The 25,821-nt window shown below is 48.6% G+C and overlaps 1 protein-coding gene across 2 annotated transcripts in view; it reads left to right on the forward strand.

Annotated features, from left to right (window-relative positions):
- The window catches only part of ZFAT (zinc finger and AT-hook domain containing), a 156,584-nt gene that overhangs the window by 78,360 nt on the left and 52,403 nt on the right, over window positions 1–25,821 (forward strand). For both annotated transcript variants that reach the window (XM_027972875.3, XM_042254054.2), the window contains 4 exons: window positions 7,942–8,029; window positions 8,936–9,085; window positions 10,697–10,870; window positions 22,970–23,058. In XM_027972875.3, coding sequence (XP_027828676.2) covers window positions 7,942–8,029; window positions 8,936–9,085; window positions 10,697–10,870; window positions 22,970–23,058 — 501 coding nt within the window. The remainder of the gene's footprint in view (window positions 1–7,941; window positions 8,030–8,935; window positions 9,086–10,696; window positions 10,871–22,969; window positions 23,059–25,821) is intronic.

A 25,821-nucleotide genomic window follows, 5' to 3' on the forward strand; every position in this document is an offset into this window, starting at 1 on the left:
AACTGAACTGAACCAAAAAACAGAGATTAAAAATCTAGAGTAGAGGTTTGATTCTCAGAAATACAATATTAAAGAAAAAAACAAAGTCACAAAAATTATAAAAAAATATATATATGAAGTTTGCTTGAAGAAATAGGGTCTTTTTTTGCAAAGTAACAATAAGTTATAAAAATGAAAATTAAAGGAGTAATAGAGGACTTAAAAATTAAAAAAAAATTTTTTACTTTAAAAAATGATAATAGTAAACATATATCTAGAACTTTCTCTGGTGGTGTTATGGACAATGTCAGGTCAGTTCATTTTCAGATAGTTTCTTGATTGGCTTATATTTATCAAGGTCTATAGGAAGGTCTATAGGCCCCTTCCTATGTAGTCGGTGCTAACTACAGGGTTTTAAATCTATTGCACCTGTCATTTTCAAGGTGGTTCCCTCAGTTTTAGCTTCTTCTGTTTGCTGGTCTCTTCAGTGTCTAATTTCCGCCCTGACACAAGGGGACGGTGGTGGTCACTTTTTTAGGCTCACTTGTTCTGTCGTGCTGTGGGGAGGGAGGGACGCCACAAACAAAAAACAATGGCGTGTGCTCGCAGTGTCTCAGCCGCACTGCATTTGCCCCCGCTCATGGTGTTTGTGCTTTCCCTGTCTACACTGCTTAGGCTCCAGGTTGCTCTGCCAGGGACTGTCTGAGGCTGGCCCTGGGTTGTATGCACTTCCCAGGTCTAAGCCGCTCAGGTTCAGGTACTCGGGTAGTCCTCAGAGGTGCAGACTCAGTTGGGCCTGTGTTTTGTGCTATTCCCGGTCCGAGCCGCTCAGGTGACCAGGTGCTTGCCAAATGTGGTCACTGCGACTTATTGCCTCCCCCATCCCTGCTGCTCGTTTTTCTCGGTGTACAACCGGCGCGCCTTCTCAGGTGTGTCTCAGGTGTGACCTCCCAGCGGAGGTCGCCTGTCCAGAATCCCAAGAAGTCTTGGTTAGCCACGAAGCCTGCTTACAGTTTGGTAGATGATGCCTCTCTGGGCCCGCGGTTGCCTTCTTCCGGCTTTGGCTGCTCTCATCTGCCTGTCTCCGGGGGTTGATGGGCGGGTCCGCAGCCGGCTAGCTCTGCTCAGTCCTTTGTTCTGTGAGTGGGTCTGGCTGTGTCTTAGGTTAGGGCTTTTTGCGGGGTAGCTATCCCACAGTCTGGTTTGCTATCTCAAGTTAGGTCCCTCAGATTGCCCTCAAGGCATTCAGGCCCAGTCCTTACTCTAAGCAATGCAGCCCGTGCCTCCCTGCCCAGCCCCCGCCTGCTAGTGGCAGATGCGGGCGTTTTTGCTGCTTCTCTGCTGGGAGTTACCGTTGGGCACGTAATCTGTGGGTTTTAATTATTTATTTTTTCTCCCCATTATGTTGCCCTCTGAGGTTCCAAGGCTCGCCACAGACTCGCCAGTGAGAGTGTTTCCTGGTGTTTGGAAACTTCTGTCTTTTTTAAGATTCCCTTCCTGGGACGGAGCTCCATCCCTACCTCTTTTGTCTCTCTTTTTATCTTTTATATTTTTTCCTACCTCCTTTTGAAGACAATGGGCTGCTTTTCTGGGTGCCTGATGTCCTCTGCCAGCATTCATAAGTTGTTTTGTGGAATTTACTCAGCATTCAAATGTTCTTTTGATGAATTTGTGGGGGAGAAAGTGGTCTCCCTGTCCTATTCCTCTGCCGTCTTAGGACTGCTCCCCCTGTATTTGTCTTTAAAGATGCATATATAAAACTTCACCTGTTACTTTCTGGAAGTAAACTAAAATAATATATTGCCAACAATGCACAGAGAAGTAGAGGGAGCTACTTTTTTGTGTGTGAAGTAGAGTAAAATGTTATTGAACTAAAGCAATTGCACAAAAGTCTTTTTCCTTTCCAACGGCTGAGAGAGTATATGGTCTTTTCATCTGTTATCACAGACCATCTGTTTCTGTGCCTCCCTGTTTGGAGATTTGTCCCCTGGGGGACCTCAGACTGCAGAGTTTCCTGTGTATAAAGCAACTGCCCGTAAGCAAGCCCAAGGACTGGAAGTGAGGGTCATGGCCTGACTAAGTGGACAGGAAGAGCCTGGAAATTGAAATCCAGGCTGGAGCACGTTTCTGGCTCTTCCCTAACTTGTTAACTTAGCCACAATGTTGTGTCAGTTTTCTGGTCTTTGTCATGCTTGCTCCATTTGTTTTTCAGTTGCTCAGTCATGTCTGATTCTTGTGCGACCCCTTGGGCTATAGCACACCAGGCTTCCCTGTCCTTCAGTCTCTCCTGGAGTTTGCTCACACTCATGTCTGTTGAGTCAATGATGCCATCCAACCATCTCATCCTGTTGTTCCTGTCCTCAGTCTTTCCCAGTATCTTTTCCAATGAGACCACTCTTCGCATCAGGTGGCCAAAGTATTAGAACTTCAGCTTCAGCATCAGTCCTTCCAATGAATGTTCAGGGTTGATTTCCTTTAGGATTGACTGGTGTAATCTTCTTGGTGTCCAGGGGACTCTCAAGCGGCTTCTCCAGCACCACAGTTCAAAAGCATGAATTCTTCGGTGTTCAGCCTTCTTTATGGTCCAACTGTCACATCCATACATACATACATGACTACTGAACATGACTGTTTTCTCCTTGTCCCATGATAGTTCGTGGCCTCTGTGTGCTGGCAGCTCCCATGAGCCCTGTGAGGGCAGGGTCAGAGTCTCCCAGCTCTGTGCCCAGCACCATGCCTGAGCCAACATGGGCCCCAGAAGGGTGGAGGAAAGGTTGAGTCTATTGAGGTCAGCATCTACGAAAACCATGGGCTTTTTATTCCTGAGAAATTGTTCAGAGTGGAATCTCCCACTTTTTTTTTTTTAATCTTAATGTCAGATACTTTATAGGTGTGCTTATGTGATAGATAATACACTCGGTGGCCAAGTGGGAGGCAGGTTTGGTATTTTCCACCGCTGGTTTCAGACTTGAGAATAGCCCATTTGCTTCAGGGGCCGAGGCGTAGGCCAGGGCGGGGTTCACTCATCGCTGTGAGCTGGGCTGGGAGCTTCACTCTCAGAGCTGCCCCCATAGCCCCTGCCCCCTGTCCCTGCACCTCATTGCCACTGCTTCCCTTCTTTCAAAGAGCCCTGTGGTGCTTTGAAGGCATCTCCATCAGAGCAAACAAACTCCGGGGACTGGGCTCTCGTGCCGTCATTACGGCGTGAAGCTCTCGCTCTCCTCAGCGAGGAACTCTTTTAACCACTCTTCTTTTCAAGTTTCCTGTGTCAGTTTGGGTTTTCATCTCTGGCTGGGAACTGAGGTTTTTGAAAAAGAAATAAATGAGTCCTTAGAGTGCACCCTTCTCCCAGCACCGTTGCCCACTGCCTGTGTCCTTCCGACAATCTTCAAAGGCATCAAGAAATGAGGGGCCCTGATAAGCTCTAAGATAAATTGCTTTCAGACTATCAGAGATTAAAAGGAAAAATCAAATAGCGAGGGCTCAGGAGAGATCACTGTAAACTCCTTCAAAGCCCTTCTGAATGCCTCCATCAGCTCTGATGATGCCCAAGCATCAGTGGGTGGTGACAGCCCCCTGCAGAATGTGTGCAGCGTGTGCCCAGGGCATCTTTCAGAAGGGCACGTGAGCACGAGTTCGTCTGCAAGCGCTAGGAGTGGTGGCATGACCTAGAAGGTCAAGGGCACTGGGGGGCAGTGAGAAGCCTGGACCCTGTGATGTAGCCTGGGTGGAAGTCCATGGCATTAGCTGAGCAGAAAGCTAGGACTGTTTGATGGGAGCTGCCTGGACCCCTTAGGCATCTGGGCATGGCAGGCCTTGCTTGGAACCCAGATGCTTGGTGGGAAGTGCGTCCCGACTGGTTGTTCAGAGGGTCTTCCATTTCATTTTTTGTTTTTGAATATCAAGTACACGTTTCTTGGGCTTCCCAGGTGCTACCTGCCAATGCAGGAAATGCAGATTCAATCCTGGGTTTGGGAAGATTGCCTGGCAACCCACTCCAGTATTCTAGCCTGGGAAATTACATGGACAGAGGAGCCTGGCGGGCTACAGTCCATGGGGTTGCAAAGAGTCAGACACAACTGAGTGACTGAACAAGAGAACAGCACGCTTTTCCTAAGTGTGCTTCAGGAACCCCAGCCTCAGGAGACACTCTGCAGTAGTAGCAATCCACAAAGGAATTTTGAGGAATGGTCACTCAGAGGCCCCTTTGGGGATTCCCAGTGTGCTTTAGCCCATAAGAAGGTCTGTTAGCTGAGTCTGAGTTGCATTACCAGCAAAACTAAAACCACAGCAACAAAGTCATTCAGATTTACTGGGCCCTCATTTTTACAGGCTAAGCTCTGTTCTCAGCACATAGTGTGTGTTTTCTTTTGATAAACCTTTTTAGGGCAATTTTAAATGCGTTGCAAAGCTAAACAGAAAGTAACAGAGATTTCCCCATATACCCCCTGTCCCCCCCCACGCACAGCTCCCCTCCTCTTGACATCCTGTATCTTAGTGCTGCCTTTACTACAGTTGATGAGCCTGCATTGACACGTGGAGTAACGCCCAGAGTCCACAGTTTATGTTAAGGCCTGGTCTGGGTGCTGCACATTTTTGGGGTTTGGACAAATGTGGAATGATGCCTATACCTCATGAGAGTATCATGCAGAGAAGTTTCACGCCCCTAAAACTCCTCCTTGCTCCTCCTCCTCATCCCTCTCTCCTCTGCCCCCTGGCTACTATGGATCCCTTTACTGTCTCTATCATTCTACCTTTTTCAAAGTGTCTTCTAGTTAGAATCGTATAATATGTAGCCTTTTCACATTGGCCTTTTTTTTTTTTTCTCATAGGTATGCATTTACGTTTCTTATACATCTTTTCAAGGCTTGATAGCTCATTTTTTTTTTTTTTTACAGCTGAATAACAGTCCGTTGTTGAGATGTACCACCATTTGTCCATTCACATACCGAAGAACATCTTGGTTGCATCTAAGTTTTGGCGGTTATGAGTAAAGCTGCTTCATCCGTGTGTAGGTTTTTGTGTGGACGTGAGTTTTCAGCTCATTAGGGTAAAAAGCAAGGAGTGCAGTCGTTGAATCTTATGGTAAGAGTGTTTTAGTTTTGAGGGAAACTGCCAAACTGTCTTCCAGAACGGCTGTATCATTTTGCATCCCCATCTAGAACTAATGAGAGTTCCCACGGCTCCGCATCCTCTGGCGCTTGGTGTTATCAGTGTTGTAGATTTGGACCATTTTGTCGGTGTGTGATGGCGTCTTGTTTTGAGTTGAATTTCTCTGATGACGCGTGATATGGAACGTCTTTGCACATGCTTACTCGGCATTTGTATATCCTCTCTGGTGGGGTGTCTGTGGAGGTCTTTGGCCTGTTTTACCAGATGTGTCCTTTGAAACTATTTTCTCTCAGTCTGTGGCTCATTGTTTCATTCTCTGGACAGTGTCTTTCCCTGTCTATTGATTCTTTTTTCTTTTTTCATGGGTAACGCCTTCAGTGTTGGATCTGAGGTCATTGCCGTACTCCAGGCCATCCAGGGTTTCTTCTGTGTCTTCTAGGAGTTTTATAGTTTCGCATTTTGCTTCTAGATCTCTGATCCAATGTGAGTTAATATTTGTGAAAAGGTGTCAAGTTTTTGTCCAGGTTCACTTTCTTCTTTTTGCACATGGCTATCCAGTTTCAGCATCATGCTGAGATAACTGTCTTTGATCCACTGGGTAGCATTTGCTTGTATGTCAAAGATCAATTGACTGTATTTAAGAGAGTTTATTTCTGGACTCTGTTCTGTACCATTTGATCTATTTGACTTTTATTTCACCAGTATCACATGCTCTTCATCACTGCAGCTTTATAGTCTGTTTGGAAGTTGAGTAATGTCAGTCCTCCAACTTTGTTCTTCTCCTCTAGCATTTTGTGTAGGCTTCTGGGTCTTTTGCATCGCCTTATAAACTTCATAATCAGTTTATCAATGCCCACAAAATAACTTGCTGAGATTTTGACTGAAATTACATTGAATCTACCCATCAGGTTGGGAAGAACTGTTGTCTAGACAACACTGAATCTTCCTATCCTTGAACATGGAATAGCTTAGTGCTTTGATTCCTTTCATCGGTTTTGAAGTTTTCCTCATATAGATCTTGTACATATTTTGTTAGATTTATTTATACCTATTCATTGTAAATAATGGATTTATTTGTCCCATTTCGTTTTTTGTGTGCTAATGTAAATAGTTCTGTGTTTTTAATTTCGAATTTCACTTGTTCATTGCTAGCATATAGAAAAGCAACTGACTTGTATATTAGACTTATACCTATAATTTGCCATAACTGCTTATTAGCTCCAGGAGTATCTTTGTCTGTTCTTTCAGAATTTCTTCTTAGGTGATCATGTCATCTGCAGACAAAGACGACTTTAATTTCTTCTTTCTCAATCTCCGTATCTTTTATTTCCTTTTCTTGTCTTACTGCATTAGCTAAGACTTCAGGTATGATGTTAAAAAGCAGTGCTGGGAGGGGACATCCTTGCCCTGTTTCTAATCTTAGTGGGAAAGTTTCTGGTTTCTCACCATTAAGTGTAATGATAGCTATAATAGGTTGTTTGTGGATTTTCTTTATTGACTTGAGGAAGTTCCTCTCTATTCCTGGCTTACTGAAATTGCTTATCATGAATAGGTATTTGATTTTGCCAAATTAATTTTCTGCCTCTACTGATGTTATCATGTGACTTTTATTTCTTAACCTGTTGATGTGATGGATTATATTAATTAATTTTAGAATGTTGAATCAAATGAGATAAATCTCACTTGGTTGTGATTTATAGTTCTTTTAAAAACATTTTGGATTTTATGTGCTAATATTTTGTTGAGGATATTTGCATCTGTGTTCTTGAGAGATACTAGTTTGTCATTTTCTTTTCTTGGGCTGGGCTTGGGTATTTTCTTTGTCCCATGAAGACGTGGCATTCTTCCTCTTGCAGGTCTCTGTCCAAATTTCCCCTTCTCCTAAAAACACCAGTCATATTGGATGAGGGCCTGCAATCTCATCTTCACTAATAACATCTGTAATGACCACATTTCCAAATAAGGTCACATTGAGATACTGCGGGTTAGGAGTTCAACATGTGAATTTGTAGGGGACAAAATTTAACCCATAACATCCACTCTCTGAAAAGTTTTCATGTGAAATGGCATTAAAGTGACCATTAAAGTGAGAGGAAATGTGGATGAGCTTATACAGCGTGATCATTCACCAAAGCTTCTCCCTAACTGAGGATGTGGCACCGCAGGCAGCTGGGTTGGTGACAGTGCAGAGTGAATGCCTTCCCTGCAGCCTGGATGGGACATGGCCTGGGAGTGGTCAGGGCCTGGGGTGGGCACCCGTACGCTCGAGTTCCAACGCCAGCTCTTCCTCAGAGTCCTGGGGCTCGTCGCCCTTGGCCTTGGTTTCTTAATCTGTAACAAGTAATAATGCCTGTCCTTCAAGAGTGGTTGTGAGTCTCAGTAAGATAACTCACCTGCACAAGTGTCTTGAGCACTGGAGGGCGAAATGCACTTCGGGTCTTGGAGATCGTTGTACAGCGTGGTGTCTGTAACCGACAGTACGTATTGTACACCTAAAATCTGCTAGAGGGCAGGCCTTATACTTATCGCATACATAATGTTGATAAAGGAGGGAACTTTGGGAGATGGAAATGTGAACGACCTTGATGATCTTAGACCCTGAGGCTGAGCTCTGCTCTCCACTGGCCCAGCCGCATCCACAGGACTATACTTTCTAAGGCCAGTCCCTCCCTCCTGAAAGGGAGACGAGGCCACTGCCCTGCTACCCTCGAGTCCCTGGGCCTTGCAGGGCCAGCTGCGGGCGCTGGGAAAGGTATCCATGTATCTCGCTTTGGTGGTGGTGATGGTATTTTTCCACAGACCCTGAGTTTAAATGAGACAGTCCATTGATTATGCTCTCTTTCTGTTAAGGACAAAAGGAGTTATTCTTGTCCTGTGTGTGAAAAGTCTTTTTCAGAAGATCGATTGATAAAGTCACATATCAAGACCAACCATCCCGGTAAGGTTATGCATCTCGGAGCGGGAGACCGATTTAAAAAATGCTTATGTTTGTTCTAAGATACAGCGTTGTATAGCAGCTATGTTAAATGAAACTAAAAGAGGGATGAAGATATGAGTCAGTTCAAGGGGAGGAGTTATCTTTACTTAAAACTCAGGTGTTTATATAACGATTTGCTTTATTTTATCATTTTTTCTAGTCTTCAAAGGCATCTGGCCCCAGTCTTGTGGCTCTCCTCCCCTTTTTAAAACTGTGCTGCCTTCTCAGGTGGCGCTAGTGGTAAAGAACCTGCCTGCCAATTCAGGAGACTTAAGAGACATAGGTGATATTCGATCCCTGGGTCAGGAAGATCCCCTGGAGAAGGAAATGGCCACCCACTCCAGTATTCTTGCCTGGAGAATCCTATGGACAGAGGAGCCTGGCGGGCCGCAGTCCATCAGTTTGCAAAAGTGTCAGACATGACTGAGCGACTCAACAGCAGCCACAGCCATTGACACAAGACTTTCTTCTTTGCAGTTGGGTTGTTTGAATGGAGTTGTCATGTCGCCTGAGTTCCTTGTGTTCCTCAGGACACCCCCACCCCAGGACGCTGATTCACTGGGGAAGCCCAGTCTTTTCCCCGTATTTCCCATATTCTGCTTTTGTCCGACTGTTGCCTTGTCATACTGCTCTCCATCGCTCACATTTTGTGTTAACAGGAGTCTAGGTCTGAGAGACTCACTTTGAAGAAAAAAGAGCTTTTTAGGCAAAAGTTCTCTCCCATGACCTCACAAGGCACAACTTAACTTGCTGCCTCAGAGCTGCCAGGATTGACTAGGGTGGGGGGCATCCAGGCTCTGTCACGAGGCCTCTCACTGGAACCACGGTTCTTTGGCCGCTTCTGGTTGTCATCTGCTTTTCTTCTAGAGGTTTCCATGAGCACCATCTCCGAGGTTCTCGGGAGGAGGGTCCAGCTGAAAGGGCTCATTGGCAAGAGAGCCATGAAGTGCCCATACTGTGATTTCTATTTCATGAAGAATGGCTCAGACCTTCAGCGTCACATCTGGGCTCATGAAGGTGCGTGTCCCTCTGTCAGAATGGAGCTCGTGTGTGGTTTTAGAGCTGCCTTTGAGAGTTCTTGGGGCTTTCCTGGTGGCTCAGTTGGTAAAGAATCCGCCTGCAATGTGGAAGACCCGGGTTCGATCCTTGGGTTGGGAGGATTCCCTGGGAGAAAGAAATGGTAATCCACTCCAATATTCTTGCCTGGGAAATCTCATGGACAGAGGAGCCTGGTGGGCTACAGTCCCATGGGGTCACAAAGAGTCAGACACCATTGAGTAGTGACTAACACTTTCACTTGGGGTTCTTTAGGGGTTCTTTAGGAAGAAGCCATGTCCACACCCCCTGCAGCTAGAGTTCTCTTTACCTACTGCAAAAATGTGTCTGTCAGGCAGCTGAGACCAGTGGTTTCAGCTGTGCATGACTCAGTCAGAGTGAGCAGAGATGTGCAGTCTTCATGGCCTGCTAGGAGCTGTAGTTGAGCAAGTCACCACGATTCCTGTGCAGAAAGTGAGCTTCAGGAGAGCAGGGACCAACGCACCAGCCTGGTCGTGGCGGTGACCCCGTTGGTCGCCCCGGTGACCTGCGTGTGGGAGCGTTGAGGAGGTTCTGGGGTGCTGGACGAAGGAATGCCCCGAGGACAGCAGATCCTCCGATTCTGGCGGCAGCAGGCGAGACCTGGGTGGGGACCGAGCAGGGGAGGAGGGAGGCAGCCCCTGCCTCAGGGCGCTCGCCTGTGCAGGGAGGCGTGGGCCGCATGCAGGCACTCGGGGGCAGCTGATGGTCGGGGTGCCATCAGAGACAGTGGGGCTGTGCTTCTCCCCCTGGGAGGGCGTGGCCTTCCCAGCGAAGAGGCTCGGAGCCCTGAGGCTGGGGCCGGCCTTCCCGTGAGTTGGGAGCCCACAGTGCTGCAGTCAGGAAAGCAGGACAGCTCCCCAGGGGGACGGATGGAGTATTTTCTACAATCTGTGATCAAATGAGCGGTTCAGTAAAGAGAGCAGGAACTGATGGACGTGGCAGAAGGAGCTGAGACCAAAGCCAAGGTTGGGACATACTTTTTCGTGGGCCCTGGTGGATAGTTGGGGAACGGAGGAGGACTAGCCCAATGGTAAGGATGCCTCGGCAGTTGAGCCGTCAGCCCTGCAGCAGTGATGAGCATCGTAAAGCTCCACTTACCTTATGAGCTGAAACACGCTCTCACATGTGGTCCTGTGTGCCCGGGCCTGGCGACTTTTGCCAAGGCCCTTGGTAACTCAGTTTAGTGGAATGAACAGCTGCTGCTTCCCGTGCTCAGCATCTGTGCCCTTGGAGATCCCAGACCGTGGGGAGGGGCCGTAAGGGACACACTGTCAAGTGCGGTGGACGGTGCAGCAGTCACGAGAGGGGATTCGGTGGCACTGATTAGGAGTCCAGGAGGAATTCTGCTGCAGGCCGAGGTGGAAGGGCATCGTGGTTGGAAGGAATTGCTTGGGTTGGAGAAAGGCCTGAGGGAGCATGCACTGTATGCACTGCTTTTTTCACAGTGGACAAGGGGATGTGTGTGTGTGGACATGTATGCGTATACCTTCCTTCCGATGCACACACACATGTATACATCTGTTTCTCTCTCTGTTTTTTCTCCTCCGACAGGTGTGAAGCCCTTCAAGTGTTCCTTGTGTGAGTACGCGACTCGTAGCAAGAGCAACCTCAAGGCTCACATGAATCGTCACAGCACTGAGAAGACCCACCTGTGTGACATGTGTGGCAAGAAGTTCAAGTCCAAAGGGACGCTGAAAAGCCACAAGCTCCTTCACACCGCCGACGGTGAGTGAGTGACTCCACAGCGAGCTTTTTCCCCTAGGACTGTGGTTTGAGGCGGACCTTCCAAGTCTGGCCTACAGCGTGGTTGTATGTAGAGCAGAGAGGAGCCAGAGTCTGGAATTTCTCTTCTGAAGGAGGGCAGAGTGACCTCGCCTGCTTCCTCAATGCCCCAGGCTCTGTGCTGACCCCACCTGTGCTTGCTGGACACTTGCTGCACGTGTGTGTGTGTGTGTGTGTGTGTGTATAAGCACGTGCATGCATGTGTGGGGGGTGGGTGTGGAGGGGACTCTGCCCCAGGGAATAAGGCATCCTCAGGAGACCTTGATCTGGAAGTTTCAGTCCTGTTCAACGCTCCTTTCCCGCCTGAGCCTAATGACCTTGAGGAGCAGCCGGGACTCTACCTGGTGTGTGTCCCAGTCAGCAGGAAAGTCATCTGGCAAGGAGCCAGAGAGACAGAGAAAGGCAGAATTGCACAGTTGTTTTAGGAAGACAGGCAGCTATACGGTAAAAGAGCTATCACATTTAAAATTCTCCTTTAAACCACAATCATATGAGGGTCTTCTCAATATTCCATGTAATGAGATTAATAAACTGTACCAATGAAATGTTATTTTAGCGCAATTATGTACAAAAATCGGAGTCTGCTGTAAAAAGTGAAGTGGCTTCAACGGAGATTTTTTACTTCAGTGCACAGAGGAGGATCCTGCTGGTCTGTCCTGCCTTTAATTTGAGGTGGTTCTGGGGATCTGTCGTGTGTGCTGCCAGTGAGCCTGAAGGGCTCGGGGAGAAGCTGAGTGCTTAGCCCGAGATCCGTCGGGACTTAGGATCAGGTTTGCCTCGGGCTGGACCAAAGCCAGAGCCCTGCTGTTCATTCAGACTCAAGCAGTGTGCTATAAATTAATAAATCTGTAATCAAAATAGTTAAAAATACAATGACAGTAAAGCCATCGTGTCCTGAGTAATGGAAGCATTAAGGCATGTAATTATTCATGAATTCTCACACCTCCGCCAGCAATAAGCCTCTTTGATGTTTCTTGACAGGGTAAGCATATTATTCCCGGAAGTCCCCAGTGATGCCCCAGTTATGAGAGTCCCTGGGCCACTGGGGTGGGGTCTGGAGGGCTGAGAGGGGCACCGTGGCCTCTGCCTGGCCCCAAGCTCCGGGCTTGGCACTGAAGGGCGTTGAGATGATGGCACTCACGTCTGATCGGGCACCACAGACAGGCTGTCAGGGTCTTGGGAGGATGGGATTAGCGTGAGCAGCCATGTCCCAGCCAGCATCCTCGGGACACTCAGCCTGTCCCTCCTGTCTCCCCACCCGCTTCCCCGAGTTCATCGGCAAGGAGGGGAATTCAGATGGACAGAGATGTTTTTCTCATTTAGTTGTTGTTTCTTTGGGTAAGCTAGGGAGCCTCATGAGCTGTTTGGCAACTTCTGAAACAGGCTTTGAATCCTCGGGGAAGTGTGCTTATATAGGGCCTGGCTACCTTGATGAGGCTCCCAGCCTGTAGCCATAGGGTTCCCGCTTTACTCAGAGCCACGCGTGTCTTTAGAGCTGGCCTGAAATGATGTGGCTTTCAGTGCAGTTGTTGTAGCAGTGATAATTCCATAGGTTGCTCCACAGAGAAGCTACGTTGGAGCAGACAGAGCTGGAGAGGCGTCAGTCTTGCCTGCTCCCACCTGGTACAGTGACCTGGGTCCGCCGACCTCTCTGCACCTCGGTTTCCCCCTAGAGAAGCGGGTATGGTTGTGCCTCCCTGTCTACTGGGTGTGAGGGTGAGCTGCAGGCGATGCCCCGCTCCTCGCCCAGGCCTTCTTGGGGCCCCCAACTCAGTCTCCTTCCTGGTGCCTCCTCAGCCCCAATCTTCACACCGAGGACTCTTCTGTCCACAGCTGCCCCCTCAGTGGTCCTGTCTGCTGCATGGCCTTACACACAATTTTTAAAAATTATTTTTCGCTGCACTGGGGCTGTTCCTGTTCAAGCACTTTCTCTAATTGTACCGAGTGGGAGCTACTCTCCAGTTGCAACTCACAGGCTCTCGAGCTCGGGCTCAAGGGTTGTGGAGCTCAGGCTTAGTTGCTCCTTGACAGTTGGGATCTTCCTGGACCAGGGATCAAACCCGTGTCTCTTGCACTGGCAGGTGGGTTCTTATCCATCATACCACCAGGGAAGTCCTTGGGTCTCTTTTAATGAGGTAAAAAGGAACTGAGTAATTATCCTTTCCTTTACCTGCTTGTGGATCTTAATTTTTCACGTGTATTGGCTTCTTTAAAGTGATCTAGCCTTATTTATTCATTCCTATTTCCCAAAGGAGCTCATTACTGTGCCTTAGAAGTGATAGGCCGGAATGGGTGACGGTTTTAGTTAAACAGATTTGCCAGTCGACATGTACAAAGAGAGATATTGATCTATAAAGGGCCCGATTAAACCCTTTGCATGTATGCCAACAGGTACAAGAATTTAAAGCAGAAATCGTGCTGGTAACACATCTCCTCACTTTTGACTTTAAAGAGGGTCTAGACACATGTTACGTGGTCTAGAGGTTTGTACATGATTCTGCCTACCCAGAACAGATGGGAAAGGTTCAGTGGTGTAGTACCTTTGTGTTATGTAATCAAACAGGAATTCTCTAATCATGAAATGAAAAGCTCTTTGAAGTTCAATGCCCCTTCTTCCCCCAATCCAACCTTCCCTCTTACACTGGAGATGAAGAAGTTTCCTGGTAAAATTTGCAAAGAGGAATTACCCAAGCTTCAAACTCTCTGGTGTGTGTAGTAATTGGACCAGTGGAGAGTTGAATATAGAAATGAGGTCTGAGTGGAGGAAGTACCACTTTTCCCCTTGCTTCTTCAATTTATAATAAGAGATCCCATGGCTCCACATTGAAATATTCTAGGAGATTTAAGTCCAGAGTTTTTGCAAGGTCCTGTTTCCTCTGAAAATCACAATCATTCTAGGGTAAAGCAGACCCGCTTATCTGTGTCCTCTTTACTTCAAAGAACATGCACTTTAGAACAAAGAAGTTAAAAGAAGACGGTACTTGAGCAGCCATTTGGGTAATCTTAGCAAGTCCACTGACTAGGCTGCAGTGAGCCTGGCCTCGCTGAAGCATCCTTCTCCTGCTCTTCCTCTGACTTCCTGCTGGAGAGAAGGTTAAGGGTCATGGGTGGGAGTGGGGCAACAACGTGAACACAGTGGGTTTTTTCTGTGACTTATCTTCACTGGCTGGGTTCTGGTGATGGGCAGGAGAGGGGAGGGCTAACTCCAGGATCCAGGACACCCACTTCTCTGTGCACCCTGCCGAGGGCCACCTGAAGTTCTTTTTCTGAGGTTTTTATGAACCATAAGAGTAACTGAACTCATACTCTAAAATGAACCACTGAGCTGACTGAAGTTAGCTTAGACTAACACACAGATTTAACTGTTGAGTTAGGCTTGGTTACCTACAGTCTCACCTGGGCAGAGGAGTCTCAGCTGCAAATACCTGGCACAGTGTCTCAAATTTAATCCAGATCTGGTGCCACGTCCTTCCCTGGTCTTTTATCACGCTCTGCCTTCTGTTTCTCTCCCTGTCTAATGCTGATCCATTCCTCCTGGTATCAAAACCGGTGTACTAATTACAGAGAATCATCCGTCCCTTGCTACTGTTGCTTCAAGTTCAGCTAGTAAAGTGCAGAGACTTCTTAAACGGCCTTTTTATTGCTGTAGCTATTTCTGTTCTGAGTTGCCATTGCACAAATTACCACAGGTGTCAGAACTGGAAAGACATGTTTCGCTTTGCAAAACGCCTGCTGCACAATGCCTGCCTGCGATGCCTCCCACAGGGTGCATTTCTCACTTGAGGCAGCCGACCCATGTGTGCCAAGCTGTGTGGAGAGGCAGTGCAGCAGAGTGGGTGAGACCTTGGGTCCCTGGGGCAGTCCTGGGTCTGAACCACTTCTTGCCTGAGTGCCCTTGAGCAGGTGCCTCATCATCCCTGTTTGTAACTTGGGGTCGATGACGATTCCTGTGCGTTGTGGGTACATTCATTTCCCACAGCTGCCGTAACAGACTGCCACACATGTAGTGGCTTCAAACAACAGGTTTGCTATGAGACAGCTCTGGAGGTCAGAAGTCTAAAATCAAGGGGTCAGCAGGACTGCCTTTCTTCTGGAGACCCCTGGGGAGAATCTGTTGCTTTAAGCTCTCTGGCCTCTAGAGGCTGCCTGCATCCTTTGGTTTGCGAGCCCCTCCTTCATCTCAGCCAGCACATAGCGCTCACTCCCTCTCTCCCTCTGCTTCTGTCCTCACGCCTCCTTTCTGAGTCTGCCCCCTCCCCCCAATGAGGACCCTTGCTGTTTCACTGGGCCCACCTGTGTAATCCAGGATCATTCCCTAACTCAAGATTTTTAACTTGATCCCATCTGCAAAATCCCTTCTGCATATAAGGTGATGTCTACAGGCCCCGATCCACTTGCCAGTACAGGAGATGCAGGGTTGATCCCTGGGTCGGGAAGACCCACTGGAGGAGGGCATGGCAACCCACTCCAGTACTCTTGCCTGGGAAATCCCATGGGCAGAGGAGCCTGGCGGGCTACAGTCCACGGGGTTGCAGAGCTGTCAGAACTGAGCAACTAAGCAGTGCTTTTGCGGGGAGGGCACGATTGCCTTAGCACAATGGGGTTGTGGGGAGGTTAACTGGGCCCCCACACACCGAGTGTGTCCGCTCATTCTCAGTGCTGGGCGTGTGTGCCTGCCCTCTTAGTGATCAGTGTCCCTGTGTACCCAGCCACCTCAGCACAGGGTGGGCTTCAGCACAGGGTGTACCTCGACACAGGGGGCACCTTGACACAGGTACAGACAGATATTTGTGGTGATTAATCTGGATCACCTGTATCATTTAGGAAAGATCAAATTCCTTTTCTTTCAAATATTTCTTCACTAGGAAGGCACAGCGCAATAGTTAACATTTGAAGAGTATCAGTTTTGAAAAGGGTAAAGGCAGTTTTCTGAAAAATTTGCTTATGCAAAATACCACCTTTTTCAGTAAGACTGGATAAACAGTCATAGGAAGGCATTTTCGCTTTTATGCCTCCTGGTATTTTTATAGTTTATACAGATCTTTTTTTTTCTCTAAGTATTTTAGTGCTTCTTCAAGTTTAAGGTACACACGAAGCTTGATTTGGCAGGAATTGTTTAACTTAGCAGATATTTCAAACATGCTGCCTTAAAGCGTGTTTTCCATCTCTGTCTTTGTGTTCTGATGGAATCCAAATGCCAGAAGACAAGGGGACAGTTTTATTTTCTTCTGACAGTTTAAGGTTTTTCTGCCATTCCATTCATCCCTGGTTTTATATAGAGCTCTATTTAAAGTAACTAAGCAGCTGGAGCCATCCTTGGGGAAACTCATCAAGCCAGATGAGGGTGTAGTAAGAAACAAAGAAAGACCGCAGGTGTGTGTTTCTTTTCCTTTTAAAGAATTTTTTCCAGTTTTATTGAAATACAGTTCACATGTAATGTTGTATTAGCTTAAGGTGTTTGATACACGTATACATTATGAAGTGGCTGCCACAGTAAGGTTATTTAACATCCATCACCTAGTTATTTGGGGGCAGAGTATGGTTTCCTTTTTTCCCTCTCATTATTACAGCTTACATTGCGGGGAACTTTTTTTTGCATATAAACCTTTCCTTCTTTCAAATTAATTTCCTAGGACATATTTCCAGGAGCAGGAGGGCTGTTCCACTTTGGTTCTTTTAATCATGTACCGCACTTCCAGCTTACTTTTCAAAAAATTACATCAGAAGCTTAGCAGTGTTCCTGCTGAACTTTCTCATTTTTAGCATTGCATCTTATTCAAGATGTTCAGTTTCTTAGTTCAGTGGATATCAAATATTATCATTTCATTATACTTGTTAGTGTTTTGATGACTCAGGATATCAGTCAGGTGAATTAGAGGAGGGGTCCCCAACCTCTGGGCCGGGGACTAGTACCTCCTGTCAGATCGTTAGATTAGAAATTAGGTTAGAAATAAAGTGCACGATGGATGTAGTGTGCTTGAATCATCCCGAAACCATTCCCCCATCCCCAGTCTGTGGAAAATTTGTCTTCCACGGAATCAGTCCCTGGTGCCAAAAAGGTTGGGGACTGCTGAATCAGAGGATATGATGGATTAAATCAGTAATGTGCTTTAGGAATTTGTAACGTTGACTAGTTCCTAGCACTGTGTGTAAACTTCTTTGCGGTCATTGAACTTCTTTTGATTAACTAAATTGGATTTAATCCTCTCTTGAGTGCCTTGTTTGTTCGTGCCCTTTCTTCTGGGTTTGCTTTGAGGAGTGTTGGTGTTTTTTATTCTTGCACTCATGGATCCATTCAACATCTGTATTTGCTGGGCCTCTTTTGGTTGCTGTTGACAGAAGCTCACTTGAGGTCACTGAAACAGAAAAGGGACATTTATTGTATCCTGCAGAGACTGTCCCTTGGACTGCGAGGAGATGAAACCAGTAATATTCATTGGAAGGACTGATGCTGAAGATGAAGCTCCAATAGTTTGGCCACCTGATGTGAAGAACTGACTCATTAGAAAAGACCCTGATGCTGGGAAAGATTGAAGGCAGGAGGAGAAGGGGCCGACAGAGGATGAGATGGTTGGATGGCATCACCGACTGGATGGACATGAGTTTGAGTGAACTCCGGGAGTTGGTGATGGACAGGGAGGCCTGGTGTGCTGCAGTCCTGGGGTCGCAGAGAGTTGGACGTGACTGAGCGACGGAACTGAACTGAACTGCAGAGACTTAGACACTTGCGTGTGTGTTCTAAGATTTTTTTTTTTTTAATGTGGGCCATTTCTACAGTCCTTATTGAATTTGTTACAGTACTGCTTCTTCTGTTTTATGGTTTGGTTTTGGGGCACGTGGGGTCTTAGCTCCCCGGCTGGGGGTCGACCCCCCACGCCTGCATTGGAAGGTGAGGTCCTAGCTGCTGGCCCTTTGGGAAGTCCTGGGGCCCTGGTGTTTGGGTGTCTCCTCCTCAGGACTGTTGTTGCCTCCTCTTCCTGTGTCTGGGCCCCGTCGCCCTTCTGTCTTAGCTTGCCCATCGCTTCCCTACAGAGGCCTTCCCTGAAGGCCCGGCCCCACCCTGGCCCCTCCTCCCCCACCCTGCCACGCTGCCGACTGTGACTGGTCGAGGTCCCTTAGCTCCCCTCGTGAGCCCCAGGGGGCGCGGGCTCCCATCAGCTCCCGTCTGTGCTCCGGGCCCAGGCCTGGCCTCGCACCGCCCCCCTGCCCCCCGCGTGGCCCCTCAGGGAGAGCTCGTGGGGTGGAGGTCTTCATCCCTCACCTTCGCTTCTCTCGGCCTCCTTGTCCTGATGCTCTCTCTCTGTCTTCCATTGCAGTTGGTTTGTTCACTTGCTTCGTCCACAGAGTGGACATCTAATGACGGGCATCTCCTGAGTTACGTGCCTCAGATCCCCACAGTTCAGGTTCCTGGCCCTGTCGGGTCACTGTCCACTGTGGTCCCATCATCTGCAGCTGCGGGCGGGGGGATAGGGGCTGGGGTGGTGGCAGGCGGGGGCAGGGGTGTGTGGGCATGGAGAGTGGGGGGAGGAGGTTGTGGGGATAGCCGGCATGGGGAGGGGCAGGGCGTGTGGCTGAGCAGCCTCCTGCTGGGACGCTCCTATCACCGGAGCTGCCAGCACAAGGGCATGAGATGAGATGTCCGCTCTCCCGTCGCCAAAGTACAGCCACCTTGAGGAGGCACCACAGGGACGACTCCATGAGCCACCCCCCCACCCCCCAGGTAATTAGGCATTTTGGATACAGCAACAGGTAATGCCAGCAGCAATCAGAGAGAAAACACAGATTCCCCCACCATCATGACGCTCAGTGAGAACCAAGATAAATCAATAAAATGGGGGGGAGGGAGTATATTACAACTGAGTTATGAAGATACCTCAGTTATTGAGAAATGCAAGTATGAATATGAGGTTGTTCAATTTCAATGTGAAAATGTCACAAAATGAGGGATGTCAGAAATGAATCAGTGAGAGGAATCTTTTCTTTTTCCTCTCCAATGTAGGTCATGTTGTGTTCATTTTTTTTTTAACTTTTTATTTTACATTGGAGTATAGTTGATTGACAATGTTATGTTAGTTTCCTGTGTACAGTAAAGTGGCTCAGTTATATATATACATGTATCTATCCTTTTTCAAATTCTTTCCCCATTTAGGTTATTATATGACACTGAGCAGAGTTCCCTGTGCTATACAGTAAGTCCTTGTTGGTTATCCATTTTAAATGTAGCCGTGTGTATGTGGATTCTTATGTAGCTGTGACCCGGGGCTTTGGGGTGCACATCCAGGCTCTACCACCAGCTGCTTCACAACCTGACAAGTTGCTCAGCTTCTTGTTCCTGGTTCCTCTTTCGTAAGAGGGGTGTCCTGCCTGTGTCCCGGGGCTCTGTGGGTTCTGGGTGAGATCAGACAGGCCAAGTCCTGGCACAGCTGTTGATAGCCAGCAGCTCAGTACGCAGAGCTTGCCAGGCATGTTGTGTGAGAAATGAATGAAGTTTTTTTTTTTTTTTTTAAACCCACCTCCTTTTTCCTTTGCCATCGTTTCTTTCTCTTCCCGGGCTGCTCTGGGACTCACACTGACACAGCCATTTGCTCTACGTCGCCCAGCCCTTTGAGGTCACTCTAACCTCAAGTAAATTCTGCGTTTCTAGCCGGTGCTCCCTGTGATACCCAGGAGTATCTCGATGGAAAGCAATCTGATAGTCTCAAATCATTGCTTTTTTGTGTTTAGTCATGTGTCTATATTGCATTACTTTAATTAGGCAGCAAGAGATTCTGTCCAGTGCTCTCCCAGGCCTGTTTGGTGGGGGCGTCAGCGGTTGCTGGAAACATTTGTCATATTTATTGCCTGAGCTCTGTGCCTCGTAAGGGATGCTCTTAGGAGCTGCCTTCTCTCCTTGTCTCTTGCTGAGTCCCGGGAATATATCCATAAAAGGCTGACTCTGGCTCTCCAACGAGGTGATTCCATTTATTCATTTCAGGCACTAATCATTTTTAGCACTTTATCTCTTACTGTTTGATCCAGATGTATTAGTAATGAGTGAAAATATTTATCAATGTGGAGAGTGGTTTTATTAGCTTTCCTCCCCACGCTGTGCCGGTGGGGAACCCAGACACCATTCTGCTCAGGCTGCCTGGCACAATAATGATTTTCTGGGTGAGTCACATGCCAGCAGGGATGTATGATTGTCTGAGTTTAGGTAGGAGATGTACAGCAATGGATGGCCTTCTCTTGAAAAAAAGATGATACTGTGTTCAAGAAAAGGTGTTAATTGCTCTCTTGTTGTTATTATTCAGTTGCTGAGTCATACCAACTCTTGGCCACTCCTTGGACTGCAGCACGCCAGGCTTTCTTGTCTTTCACCATCTCCTGGAGTTTGCTCAAACTCATGACCATTGAGTCGGTGATACCATCCAACCATCTCATCCTCTGTTGTCCCCTCCTCCTCCTGCCTTCATTCTTTCCCAGCATCAGAGTCTTTTCCAGTGAGTCCGCTCTTTGCATCAGGTGGCCAAAGTATTGGAGCTTCATCTTCTGCATCAGTTGTTCCCGTGAATATTCAGGTGTGATTCCCTTTAGGACTGATGGGCCTCTGTCAGCACAGTGATATCTCTGCTTTTTAATATGCTGTCTAGGTTTGTCATAGCTTTTCTTCTGAGGAAATTGCTCTCCAGTTAAGACTGATTTTTCTTAAGCATGAAAAGGTTTTCCTCAAGCTTTGGACTTGAGGAATTAGTAGAATCTAGAGCTTGGGGGTCATTCACCTGGTACAGTTGCTGTATTTCTGTTATTTCTATATGTCTATATTTCTGTTAGCTGTTTTTCTGTATTTCTGTTAACTGTTTCCCTTTTGCTGCTCCTATTGAAAGTATTATTCATGTGAGTTGTCCAAAATTTCCTTTTTGTTTCTTGCCCAGCTCAGTTTGGTAAAATGCACAGGCTGGTTTCAGTGTATGCCATGCATTTAGGCACTAGGAGTGCCAGAATGAGCAAGACACGGTTCCTGCCTGTGGGTGGCTGATGGCAGGTGGCAACAATGCCGCAGAGGTGGGGCATCAACAGAGCGTGTGGAGTGCTGGCTCCTCACCTGCCTGTGCCAGAGATGTCGATCAGCTTGAGTTTTGTGTTAAAGTGAAGAATGACCAGATGCCAAGAGACAGTGCATCCTAGGCATGGAAAGTGTTAGCAGAGGCTCAGGGGTCTTAGACTGCAAAGGCAAAAGAGGAAGTCAGAGAGAGGAGTCGGGAGGGGAGAGTCAGTTCTGGTTCTGGGAACCTTCTGTGCCCCAGCCCTGGAACCTCCGCTTTGACCCATTGTTGGAGTTGTTGGGGAGCACAACAGGAAGGGCTGTGGGTGTTTCTGTGTTAGATCAGAATGGAGGATGGGGCTTCAGGATGGATGGATGTACGGTGGAGGGGGGGAGAGGGTGGGTGATGGATGGGGGAGGGTTACCTGAAGGCAAGGAAACTGGTTCAGAAGGCTTTTACCACTGCCCAGAAAACAAATGATTGGGGTCTAAAACCAGTGTGGAGGCTTTAGAAACAAAGGGAAATAGATAGAAACATATTAGGAGTTGAAATCAGGTGCTAAAAAAATGAGGTGAGTGAAGCTGGGGTCGTGGTGATGTTGAGGCAGGCTGCCAGGTCTCTAACTTGGGTGATGAGGTGAGTGATCCCCTAGGAAGGTCGGAAGTGGAACCCGTTTGATGGGTGAGACAGTGAGTCCGGATTAGAACAAGTGTGAGTAGAAGATAGGATTTAATATCAAAGGTTTACAAAAGAAGGAGAACGGGAGTGTGGCTAGGGCACTTGGACTTCAGTGTGTAAAGGGTGGAGATGGGAGACAGTGTCTCCAACACGCGGAGAGTGAACAGAGAGGCACGGAGGGGTGGGGGGGGCGTGGAGTCAGGTGCAGAGGGCTCCCTAAGCACAGCCCATCGCAGAGCCACGTGCAGCGGAATCTGTGAAAAATAAGGGCTGGAACCTGCCTGTGGCTTGGTTGGCTGGCATCGTTGGTCACTGATCAGCTTGGTGAGACAGGTTTCGGGGTGAGCTGGTGCCATCTTCCAGAGGGTGGGTTCAAGAGCGAGTAGGAAGTGAGTGTGGAGGCTGCAGAGGGGGGCAGCTTTTTCAGCCAGCTTGTCACGAAAGGAGAGGCGGGCGCGTCCCCAGAAGGGGCCGGTGTTCCTATGGTGCCATGTGCAGTGACCGTGGTCCTTGTCCCTGAGTAGAGCTCAGCGGCCATTAGGAGTTCTTGACGAGTGATGCTGCTGTGAGAAGTAGGTCACCTTTATATTTGGTTGCACGTTGCTGTTTTGGCAAGTTGTTTTATTTTTCCTCATCGGGGGGTAAAAAATGTAGCCCGCCTCATGTATCCGTCGATTTAACACGTGGGCTTGTTTATCGCATTGCTGAATGTTTACAAATTTCTGAAACGTTAATCCTCTGTAAAGGCTGGTATTTCACATTTCTCTGTCGTTTTCTCTCTAGCACCCCCTCGAATCTGCCTTTTACACGCCTACTGGAATTGTTGCTTAGTCGCTCAGTTGTGTCTGACTCTTTGCGACCCCCGTGGACTATAGCCCACCAGGCTCCTCTGTCCATGGAATTTTCCCAGCAAGAATCCTGGAGTGGATTGCCGTTTCCTTCTCCAGGGGATCTGCCTGATCCAGGGATCGATCCTGCATTTCCTGTGTCTCCTCCATGAGCAGGCAGATTCTTTACCACTGAACCACCTGGGAAGCTCCCTGCCAGAGCTGGGAATTCCCAAACACAGATCTTTTCTCTGGCTGAAGGGCATCCTGCAGCTCCTCCCGGCTCTCGGGCTGGGGTCCCAGCTCCTAGGGAGACCCTGAGGCCCCTGGCGTCTGACCCCCGATTCTCCCCCGGCCGAGGCTGCTGCCTTGTGCTTCCCTGCCGGTTCCCCCCTGAGGTCCTGGGCCCCCCACCCTCCCGATGGCCCGGGGTGTCCCAGGGCCTTCATTCCCGCCCCCAGGCACATGCAGCGGCTGTAGCCTGGCCCCGCTCACCTCCTTCTCCTTCTCTTCAGGGAAACAGTTCAAGTGCACGGTGTGTGACTACACGGCCGCCCAGAAGCCACAGCTGCTACGGCACATGGAACAGCACGCCTCCTTCAAGGTAAGGGCGCCCGGCCAGCGGAGCGGACCTCCAGGTCGGAAGCGCGCCACTTCTCGCAGACGGGGAGAGCCTCCTTCCCCTCCCCTTCCGGCTGAGCCAGTGCGTGTGGGGCCGTCGCAGGGCTGCAGGCCCGCTCCCCTGCAAGAGTAGCACTTCTCTGTACTTTGGGAACCAGGGCCAGGAAGAGTGTTATGGGGATGCAGACTGGAGAAAAGGCTTACTCTTGCTGCAGTAGGAGGTGTAGAACAGGCTTTTGGACTCGGTGGGATTAGGAGAGGGTGGCATGATTTGAGAGAATAGCGTTGAAACTTATATATTACCATATGTAAAGTAGGCAGCCAGTGCGAGTCTGATGCATGACGGGCGTCCAGAGCCCGCACTCTGTGACAGCCTGGAGGGGCCACCACAGTATTGGAATTATCCTCCATTTAAAACGAATAAATAGATTTAAAGATATGTGTGTCTTAGAAAAACCTGGCGTGATTTAGAGCACAGAGTATCTTTTTAAGGACAAGTGTGTGCACTGTCAGATCCTGGACTGCCCTGACGTGGCAGGTGTGATGATGCTGGGCTGGCAGGCGCTGGTGAGAGAGCTGGAGACAGGCTCACATGCCTGGCATGGCACCAGCCTGCAACAGGGGCTCTGGAGACCCTGGCTCTCCTGATCTCTGCTTATTCTCTCAGCACCTCCAGTTGATGTTTCTTCCATGTAGATGGTAATTCCCCTGGACCATGGCTTATGGTGCTTACTGGCAGCAAGACCTCTGGTCCCCTGAATTTGTTTCATAAAAAGTACCGCTCAGCACTTGGCAACTTGACCCTTAAAATCAGTGCTGCTATTGCTGGCATGCACATGTGGAGACAGGAACACGATGCTGTGAGATGTTTGTTGAAATCACGTCCACCACTGGGTCCCGGTAGAACGTGAAAGGGACTGTGAACGGCCACACTTGGAGGTTGCATTTATTGAGCATCTCCTGTGTGCCCGCATCATGCCAGGAACTTCACCCACTTCACTCTGATTCCACACAGTAGATGTCATTGCCCAGATTTGACATCTGAACAGCCTGCATCTCAGACAAGTGACCCCCATGCATCTTGACTTGACGCCCAGATCCACAGACTTCAGTCTCTGTTAGAATCTCAGCCAGCCTGTGTCATCACCCTTTCTGAGGTGACACTCCCTGTCAGCAAGCTCATCTGATGCTCAGAACAGCCTTGGGGTGAACTCACAGGAAGCCCATGATCCCTCCTCTTGTTGTTAAGAAGCCAGATGGCTTGGGGTGGGATGAGGGCTCTGGTGGTTTAACTGTCCAGGAGGTGAGAGAGCCAGAACTGGGACTTGGCCTCGGGGTCCCAGGCCTGGGTGTCCCTCACCAGATCTCAGCCCTTCGCTGTTGGCAGAGAGGGGCCAGTTGGGGCATCTGAGGCTGCCATGCCTGTCGATTCTGTAGCTGCTTTAGCGTCTGTACTGAACATGGGTTTCTTAGGTGGGATCCATGTGTCACCCAGCGGGAGTGCGAAACGTCTCAATCGGGATGTTCTGTGTTTGCGTACATTGTACGTAGTGAAAGTTCAGGGCTTTATGTCCATTCCGCAGCTCTTAGACATGTTTCTTTGAGGAGGGACTCTGGATTCCCTAGACTGGCGCAGTGACAGGATTGGAGGATGCACGCCAGGGCGACTTTGACTTCACAGATGAGAGACGCAGACCCGGGGAGGCTGATTTCTGTCCTTGCTGTTCCAGGGTCGGAGCTAGACTTCTAATCTGTTCTAGGTCTCAGTGTGGAGCATCTTTCCTTCCTAACCAGACACAGCTGAAAGGTTCTCTGCCCTGAAATCCTTGTGGATTTGTTCCTCAGTTTTACATCTCTAGTTTGTATGCAGAAGAAGTGCATTTGGGGATGGTTTAATTGAGGTATGTGTGGTCTCCATCCACAGCTGCACTGGGGGGCTTTGGGAGCCCCACTAAGCTGGACCCCAAGTCTTGGCCAGTTTCCCGTGGGCTCCCTGTGGATGTAGGTGTAACCCCCGGCTGAGTGGTGCCCCTGCTGGGGATGAGGTTCAGTCTTGAGTGAGAACCAGTGAGTCAGTCCTGGGCTCCTCCCTTCCTTCAGGTCTTGGTGCTCTTCTTGTAAACACGTGTGTAAGTCATGCTTCTCAATTGCCTGGGGCCAGCGAGGCAAAATGAAGCTGACGCCTGCCAGCTGCCCTCATCCCAATAGTAATTGTCCTTTTCCTTTCCTCTCAGTCCATTAGTTTTCCATTACGTTGTTACAAATTACCTCCACCTTCGTGACTTAAACAGCACAAGTTCATTGTCTTAGGGTCTCTGTGGTTCAGAATTCCAGCATGGGCCCCTTTGTCTGTCTGCAAAGCCAGTGGCCATCCTCATCCTTCTCCTCCTCTGATTCTCTTCTGCCCTCCTCTTCCAGCTCGTTTGGACCCTAGTGACTACAGTGCATGCACTTAGATAACCCAGGACAGTATTATCTTTTTAAAGCCAGAGGATCAGCAACCTTAGTTCTACCTGGGTCTTAATTCCTTTTTGCCTTATACATAAGGTTCCAGAGATTAGGACATGGTCATCTTTGTGCTTAGTCACTTGGTCGTGTCAGACTCTTTGGGACCCCATGGACCATAGCTTGCCAGGCTCCTCTGTCCATGACATTCTTCAGGCAAGCAGACTGGAGTGGGTAGCCATTCCCTTCTCCAGAGGATCTTCCCAACCTAGGGATGGAACCCGGGTCTCCTGCCTTGTAA

Source organism: Ovis aries, chromosome 9, assembly GCF_016772045.2.
Source record: "Ovis aries strain OAR_USU_Benz2616 breed Rambouillet chromosome 9, ARS-UI_Ramb_v3.0, whole genome shotgun sequence".
NCBI classification, from domain to species: Eukaryota; Metazoa; Chordata; class Mammalia; order Artiodactyla; family Bovidae; genus Ovis; species Ovis aries.